The 8,979-nt window shown below is 45.8% G+C and overlaps 1 protein-coding gene across 1 annotated transcript; it reads left to right on the top strand.

The window, feature by feature from the left end:
- Positions 1-5,009: 5,009 nt before the first annotated feature.
- LOC123167227 (uncharacterized) lies at positions 5,010-8,209 on the top strand. The gene is made up of 3 exons (XM_044585060.1): positions 5,010-6,114; positions 6,261-6,546; positions 7,714-8,209. Exons 1-3 carry the CDS (start codon positions 5,623-5,625, stop codon positions 7,752-7,754), a joined length of 819 nt encoding a protein of 272 aa, XP_044440995.1. The 5' UTR covers positions 5,010-5,622; the 3' UTR covers positions 7,755-8,209.
- The last annotated feature ends 770 nt before the right edge of the window (positions 8,210-8,979 follow it).

Here is an 8,979-nt window from a genome sequence, read left to right on the forward strand (position 1 = left end):
AACCCCTCTCAAGCTACTACATAGATGCGCTGGCCTCACGACTAAGTCCTCACCCTAGGACATCTGTCGTGACAATTCCACGACACTAAGTGTTCCTCCGGTATTCGGGAGTTGCGTAATCTCATAGTCATAGGAACATGTATAAGTCATGAAGAAAGCAATAGCAACAAACTAAACGATCATCGTGCTAAGCTAACGGATGGGTCTTGTCAATCACATCATTCTCTAATGATGTGATCCCGTTAATCAAATGACAACTCATGTCTATGGCTAGGAAACTTAACCATTTTTTATTAACGAGCTAGTCAAGTAGAGGCATACTAGTGACACTCTGTTTGTCTATATATTCACACATGTACTAAGTTTCCGGTTAATACAACTAGTCATTAACCCGTGCATCTGCACGGGCTAGCATTATATGTACTAAAAGTCAATGAGAACATTGATTGTACTTTGATTTTTGGGACAGGAAATATGTAAAAAAAATAATGTGTACTCAAAATTTGAATATCATGTAACTTTTTAACTCGTATAAAATAAACATGAATAATACTCCTTCGATAGTTAATAATTAGGTGATTAAAGTCGGGCAAAGTAATTCAAGGTCTGTTGTGTTGTTTTAACTATGTTGTGTTTACTAACAACTCATATGTTTATTTACTTAAGCTAGTGCATATGAAATCAGACATGTATCCGAAAAACATAGTTGTAGGCATGATGAAATTCATGATCTTGTATATTTATATGAGAATTCTGATTATAAGTGACTTACAATCAATTGATATTGAAAAAACATATATGTGAGCTAGTGTACAAAAATTATAGTACTTGAAAGTTATTTCCGTGCATCATTCAAACACCATCATATTTACTAATTATATGAAATGCGTAATTCTAGAAATACAAAATATTAACATTTAATCTAAGTCTTGCTTGTAGTCCTTTCTAGTCTTTTCTTCCCTTTTTCCATGAGTGATGACACATAAACGTTAGATGGTCCTAAAGTACATGAAAACAATTGGTATAGTCCATTATATAACAATTGGTATACATTATATATTGGAGGCATTTTTTTGTTGACATGGATGTAGAACATCCCAGATACCTTCCAACACATGTAATTATGTTTCTCTTCTAACACCGAGTAGCATGGTAGTAGCAAACTAAATAAAAGCACTACAAAGAAACAATCTTGTGATTATTCTTTTCGATGAGCCAGATGAGCTTTTCGTTTTCGTTGGAACTTCGACATGGATGTGTTTTTTCTTCATTGACTGGGCATGGGGCTGAGAACGTTTTTTTGTAAGTGAATGATTTTAGACATGGGGCTGAAAACCTTTATATTGTACGTGGTTGATTTAATTTTTATTTGCTGGAACTTGGATGTGGGTGTGGAGGACTCATTTTTGCATGTACGTGGTGTTTTGTTTTTCTTCAATTATTGGACGTGGATGCTAAGGACTTTTTTACGTGATGGATTATTGTTTTTTTGTAAGTGATCAATTTTATTTTTATTTGCTGGAACTTGGACATGTACATGTGGAGGACTCTTTTTTGTACATGTACGCGCTATTGTTTTTCTTGAATTTTTGGGCGTGGGAGCTGTGCACTTTTTCCTACGTGAAGGATTTCATTTTATTTTAACTAGAACATGGAGCGTGGGGGTGGAGGACTCCTCCTTTAACATGTACTACGTCTTGTTTAGCTTAAAAAAATGGAAACATGTACGTGGTGTTTTGGGACTTCTATTTACGTATTTTTTAATAGATCATAACCATTAAATCTAATCTAACGATTAAACTAATATTGCTGATGTGGATTAACGTGGAAGCTCGTATGGTGCCTCCAATTAGTAAATATAAGATTCTAGCATGAATAATAAACATTTATCATGATATAAGAAAATATAAATAACAACTTTATTATTGCCTCTACGGCATATTTCCTTCACATCCATGGGTCGGAAGTTACAACGGGCTGGAATCATATTGGACGGCCCAGATGAAGCTACTGGGCTTAATTCAGATAGGCCGTAACGGGTCATAAGTTAGCGGGCCGTAAATGGGCTATATATGAACAGGTCGTTAACAGGCTTTCCGTGGGCCGGCCCGCTACCTTTTGACCAAGTCAAACGAGCCGACCTTTTTTCACCGGAATGGGCCTCTGTTGGGCCGTGCCATGTGTCGACGTATCATAGGCGCCTCCTGTCTAAATGAGTGGATGACATCTGTCCCAACGGTGAGCCGACACATGGTTCCTCTGGCCATTGAGAATTTTACACGTGGAAAATCCCCATTGGTCCGGGCTGTTAACGGGTTATCGGATCCAAAATCGGACCCGATAGCTTAACGGCGACCCGTTACGGTGGATGCCATGTGTCGATTACCCTTGACGAAAGCACTTCCATGACGCGCCATTTATCGTCATGGAAGTGGACACTTTCGTGATGATAATTTTGGTAATGTCATGGAACACTTCTACGACAACACATGTATGACTATCTTGATTCTGTCATAAAATCGTCATGGATGTACATGCATGATAGAAAATGTTACCTACTGTGACAAACACGTATCATCATGAAAGTGTATTTTTTTGTAGTGATGATAAAACTAACTTCACGATAATTCTCATGTGTCCTCGGGAGCGCTTTGCTTTATATCAGAGTTCGTCTAGGCTTATCCTTTTATACATAAAGGATTGGGCCACCTTGCTGCACCTTCGTTACACTTCTTACTTGTTACCCGTTATGGATTATCTTATCACAAACTATCAGTTACCGATAATTTTAGTGCTTGCAGAAAATACTTTGCTGAAAACTGCTTGTCATTTCCTTCTGCTCCTCGTTGGGTTCAACACTCTTACTTATCGAAAGGACTACGATAGATCCCCTATACTTGTGGGTCATCAGCGTGCGGCCTGTCTTGCCCGGATCTCCTGTTGGATCTCGTACCGGTGCTCCGGCGTGAGCATTGCGTAGTCGGTGATCTTCCTTCGGACCATGGCGGAGCGCCGAAGCGTGGGCACAGCGCCGGAGCGGGAGAGGGAGAAGGTGGATGGGCTCGGACTGGTGGCGCGGAGAGAGGGCAGGTGGATGGGCTAGGGTTGTGGGACACTGCTACTTGTGAGCTGCGTTGGGTTTTCCTCAAAGAGGAGGGATGATGCAATACAGTAGAGATAAGTATTTCCCTCAGTTATGAAACCAAGGTTATCAATCCAGTAGGAGAATCACGCAACACCTTGTTAACAACACCTACACACAAGATAACAAATCCTTGCACCCAACGCGAACAAGGGGTTGTCAATCCCTCGGCGGTTATTCGCAAGATTAAATTGTGTAGTGATTGATAGAGAGATTGAACAAAAATACAAAATAAAATAAATAAAGTAAAATTGCAACAAGGTATTTTTAGTTTTTTAATATATGATAAAGTAGACCCTAGTGGCCATAGTTTTCACTAGAGGCTTCTCTCTTGAAGATAGCATACGGTGGGTAAACAAATTACTATTGGGCAATTGATAGAAAAGTGAATAATCATGACGATATCCAAGACAATGATCATGTATATAGGCATCACGTCCGAGACAATTAGACTGAAACGATTTTGCATCTACTACTATTACTCCACACATCGATCGCTATCCAGTATGCATCTAGAGTATTAAGTGCATAAAGAACGGAGTAACGCCTTAAGCAAGATGACATGATTTAGACAAAGTAAACTCACACATGAACAAACCCCATCTTTTTATCCTTAATAGCAACGATACAATACATGGCACGCCCCCTACTGTCACTGGGATTGAGCACCGCAAGATCGAATCCATTACAAAGCACCTCTCCCATTGCAAGAAAAATCAATCTCGTTGGCCAAATCAAATCAATAGATCGGAGAGAAATACGAAGTTATAATAATCATGCATAAAAGAGTTCAGAGAAGACTCAAATAATATTAATGAATAATATGATCATAAACTCGCATTTCATCGAATCCCAACAAACACACCGCAAAAAGTGATTATATCGAATAGAACTCCAAGAACATCGATGAGAACATTGTATTAAAGATCAAAGAGAGAGATGAAGCCATCTAGCTAGTAACTATGGACCCATAGGTCTGTGGTAAACTACTCACACATAATCGGAAGGGCAGCAAGGTTGATGTAGAGCCCCTCCGTGATTGATTCCCTCTTCGTCGGAGTGCCGGAAAAGGCCCCCCGATGGGATCTTTCGAGAACATAAGGTTGCGGTGGCGGAAAAAGTATTTCGTGGACTCCTCTGTTGGTTTACCGATTTTAGGGAATTTATAGAGACGGAGTTAGGTCAAACGAAGCTATGCGGGCACCACGAGCCACAAGGGCGCGCCCTGGTGCCTCGTGGGCCACTGCTCCATCTTCTGGTCCTTTCCCGAGGCTTCCAAGGTCTCTTATGTCCAGAAAAAATCTTCAAAAAGTTTTATGGCATTTGAACTTTGTTTGGTACTGATATTCTGCAAAACAAAAAACAAACAAAAACACACCAACGGGCACTGGGCACTAAGTTAATAGGTTAGTCCCAAAAAATAATATATAATTGCTTATAAATGTATTAAAACATTTAAGATTGATAATATAATATCATGAAACAATAAAAAATTATATATACGTTGGAGACGTATCAGATGCCGGCCGGCTTAAATAGACGAGTTTGGCTTCCGGCGGCGAGCCGGAGCGGCGTCTGGTTTCCGGGCGAGCCCGTATGGGACCTCATCGTCGGTCCTATGTGGCGAACGCCCCCGGACGCCTCCATATCCGCCCTATATTTGGGCTGCATATGATGAGTGCCGGTCAGCCCGAGCTTTTAAGGTCTATTTAAAGGACCATCTGGGTCAAAAAATTATGACTAGTCAGTGACCGGGCAGCCCGCCCGGACGTATGAGACGGATTTGACGCGCCCTGCTGTAGATGCTCTAACTCCACATAACACAATTACAAAACGATGAAACGACACATGGGAAATTTGAGAGTTGACATTCAAGCAGGAGGCATTCAGTAACCGAGCACACAACAGTACTGTAGAACACGCCACCAAGCCACCAATATCAGCAGCAGTCCACCCGCGCGAATCCATTAGCTTGCCGAGGAGCAAGCACGCTCATGCCGTAGCAGTCGCGCCTCGCCGGATCTGATGGTGGTTCGCTGGCCCATCGCCGCTGTCTCGCTGCCTCGCCACGCCCGCGCCAGGAGAGGGCGCAATGCCGCCGGCTGTTCCGTGCGTCCGGGCCGGCGTGATGGGGAGGCGCGGAGGGAGAGGCTCGCCGGGGAAGGGAAGGAGCGGCGCTGCCGACCACGGCCGTCGCCGCCGCGCGCGGGCCTGTGCGGGAGGAACAGAGAGAAGACCGCCGCGCTCGTGGTGTGGGCCGGGCCGAGCAAACGGCCCTCAAGCCCACCTTGTGCCCAAGGCCCGGTACGGCGACGGTTTCAGGTACCTTGAAATACCCCGCCTTGGCGCCCAACGGCTTTCCCCTCCCCTTTCCTCCTCCTCGCCGTAGCCCCAAGAAATCAAGAACCCACCGTCCCCACCTCCGTCTCGCCCACCCGCCTCTCTCTCCACCGCGCAGCGCCCACCACCTCTGCCCTCCGATGGACCGGTTCCACGACGGGCACCACGTGCGGCTGCGGAGCCGCGTGCTCGGCAAGTACCTCCACGCCGACGACGACGTGCAGGGCGTCTCCCTCCGCGCGCGCCGCGCCTCGCTGAACCAGGCTTGGACGGTGCACATCTACAACGGCAACGGCGCGTACCTGCTCCTCTACAGCGCCACCTACGGCCGCTACCTCGCCACCACGGCCACGCGGGCGCCGCGCGGCCACCGCGGCTTCCGCGCGGGGCAGCGCGAATACGACCAGTCGGAGGTGCAGGCCATCATGTGGCGGGCCGTCAGGTCAGGCTTCGGGGACGACGTCCTGCTCCGCGACGCCGGCGGCAGCTACCTCCGCGCCAACGGCAAGTACCGCCCCTGGAACACCGGCGTCACCGTCGAGGCCAGCGACAACGTCAGCGCCATGATGTACTGGACCGTCGAGCCCATCCCCGCCAGAGACGACACGCCTGGCCTTCCAGGCCCGATTCAGGTGAGCTCGCCATGACCCGCTTCTTGATTACTCTCGAATTGCTTCCAGCGGATAGGGTTATTGAAAATTCAGAGTATTAGCGACCGTAACAATGGTTCTTTGCTACCAAACTGCAGAGCCCCCCTCCGACGATTTTCTGGCGCGAGCCGGTGATGTGGCGGCAGATCCGGTACATGGTGTCAGAGCCCGACGGCCCCATCTACACCGAGTACTGCTGGTCCACGTTCCAGTTCAGGGGGAGGTCCGTGTTCCACCTGAGGAACGAGGTGGCCAGGCACACCCGCTTCGTCCTGGAAGGCCGTCAACCCTTCGACCTCGTAATGTGCGTCCAAGCGGGCCGCCACGGGCGTCTGACCCCGCTCTTCGTCGACCTGCCCCGCGGCGACCTCTTACCGACGTTCTGGATCGTCGTCTTCCTGTCCGGGACCCCAGGTGAGAGCCACTGTCCATGTCCCAACTTCTTAATGATCTCCTAATGGTAGCCTTGATTGAATTTGTTATGGACTATTTGCTGTATGGCCATGATCTTTGCTATTGGGGGTGCTAATCTGCTTGTGCCTGAACCAGTTTGCTGAAACTGTTATAGTCAGAGAAACAGTTTACTGAAATTGCTGTAGTCTGAAAAATAGTTAACTGAAACTGTTAGGACGCAAATGTCTGAAACTGTTGTAGTCTTGTAGATAACTGCTGTAGTTTGTGGCTAGATGGTTATTGGGGGACAGATCGTTTGATAGCATGTTTACGCACAAACCTTGATATCAAAAGTGTTGGTTTCATACTACTCACAATCAACAGTCAATTGATTAATCTCTTTCAGCCTTAACAGAAGACAGAGTTATCCGTATTTAGACCGTTTTTAGTTGGGTTGGATTAACCTGTGAACAAAATTAAAGTTCCTACAATACTAAATTAAATCTAGTTTCTGCACACTATTATTTTCTGGTTTTGCACATCAGATGTATTCTCGGTCTTGTTATTTTTCTTACTCCGTATTGTTTTGTAAAACTCTGAGATTTGGATTTGTTGATCTGCTTCCTACTGATGATATCCTTTGGCAAGAAACGTGCTGGTGGTCTTGAAATCTGTTGATGCAAAATGCACAGATGTTGGTGTAGAGACTATTTGCTGCATGAACATGATATCTGGAGTCTTACTTTAGTGGAGTGCTAATCTGATCATGCTTGGAAAAAGGATTTTATGATAGGTTTTGTTAGGATTTTGGAACTCGTCTGAAAATTAAAAGTAGTCGAATGGGAATAGTAAATGCCATGTGGACTTATCAGTGTGTGGACACATGGCAAAAGATGGTCTGAAGCGTAGAAACTACTGGTTCCACATTTCTGTTCTTGATTCAGATAACTCAGCAGAAATTATGGAACCTAAAAGGCTAGTCATTTTATAACATTTGCTGCTAGTAGACATTATGGAACCTAAAAGGCTAGTCATTTTATAACATTTGCTGTGTTATATAGTTTCAGGTTTTGTCTTTTTGACCTTGTTATAGGTTTTCAGTTTTGTCGTCTTGATCTTATCATCCCTTATATTATTATTTGTTTTCGGTCTTCCGCCTAACTTACTCATTTATTTATGCTAATTCAGCCTACAATGCGCTGCGACACCCGAATGTTGACGCAGAGTAGAGCAAGATCAGAGCAGGAGTCTTGTCAGTTCACCTCTTCTGAAGTTTCGCCACCTCGGACACAGTGACAGCAGAACTGGACGCCTACTTTTGCATGTATATAGATATGGGTTCAGAAAACTCAGCAGCCCTTGTGCTTCTTCTGCTAGCTAAACTTGCTCCGATCTCCTGACAGGACAGGGGGAACCCTTGTCTGTCTGTCTGTTTTGGTGTCGCGTTCCTTTTGGATGATGGACACATTTTGCATAAATGGAAAATGAAGTGGTTCTTGCAGTGTGACGATGATCCTGTGTTTCTTTTAGATGATGCGTTTCAGTTATACAAAAAATGCAGTTAGTTCTTGCAGTGAGCTGCCGATATTGTTTTTAGTTGCGCCCGGTTTCATCTCGTTTTTCAGTTTCTAGCTAAACTTTTTCAGTTTCTTTTAGGCTACGCATTCCGTATAAATGAAAAATGTAGTGGTTCTTCCTGTGAGCTGGTAATCGTGTTTTCAGTTGAGCTGTTTTTAGTGTCTCGTGTTTTGTTGCGATGCCGAGCACCTGAATTCTGAACGAGGGAGGCCAGAGATGACACCTGAATTTTGTCTGGCCGCCGTGTTGTCTACTTTGCCGTTCGTTCATGTTCTCCCTTTTTACGTGGCCGATTCGTTGGATCGAGTGCAGTAGTATTTCGCTTACTGATCTATAAACGCTACATTTCTTTACAGAGAGAGTACATGCTAACTGAATTCGAGTAGACGTGGAATAAATTTACAGGATCCTGCTAACTTGGCCCCAACTTCCCTCGGGTTTATGGAAGTGTTTCTTCCCTTAAATTTTTGCGGCCTAGAAACCACCTGAAGGTTTCCGTCGAGCCGCCGCCGCCCCGCCGGAACACAGCCCCCTCCCCCCTCCCCACCGCCGTCTCGTCGAAATGTAGCCGCCCCCTGCCCCACCCGGCCCACGCGTCGTGGCCCCACCGCCGCCCATGCTGCCGCCAGACGCATGCCGCGCCGCCCCACATCACCACACCGCGCTCACCAGCGGCCACCACACTACCTCACACCGCCCACGCCGGAGGCTGTCACGCATGCCACTGACAGGCGGGCCCTAGGCCATTATCTAGTTTTATTTAATACTCCCTTCGTTCCTAAATATTTGTCTTTCTAGAGATTTCAACAAGTGACTACATACACTGGTGCAGAAACGGGCTATAGTCCCGGTACGTAAGGCCCTTTAGTGCCGGTT

The sequence above is a fragment of the Triticum aestivum genome, chromosome 7D, assembly GCF_018294505.1.
Source record: "Triticum aestivum cultivar Chinese Spring chromosome 7D, IWGSC CS RefSeq v2.1, whole genome shotgun sequence".
Classification (NCBI taxonomy): Eukaryota; Viridiplantae; Streptophyta; class Magnoliopsida; order Poales; family Poaceae; genus Triticum; species Triticum aestivum.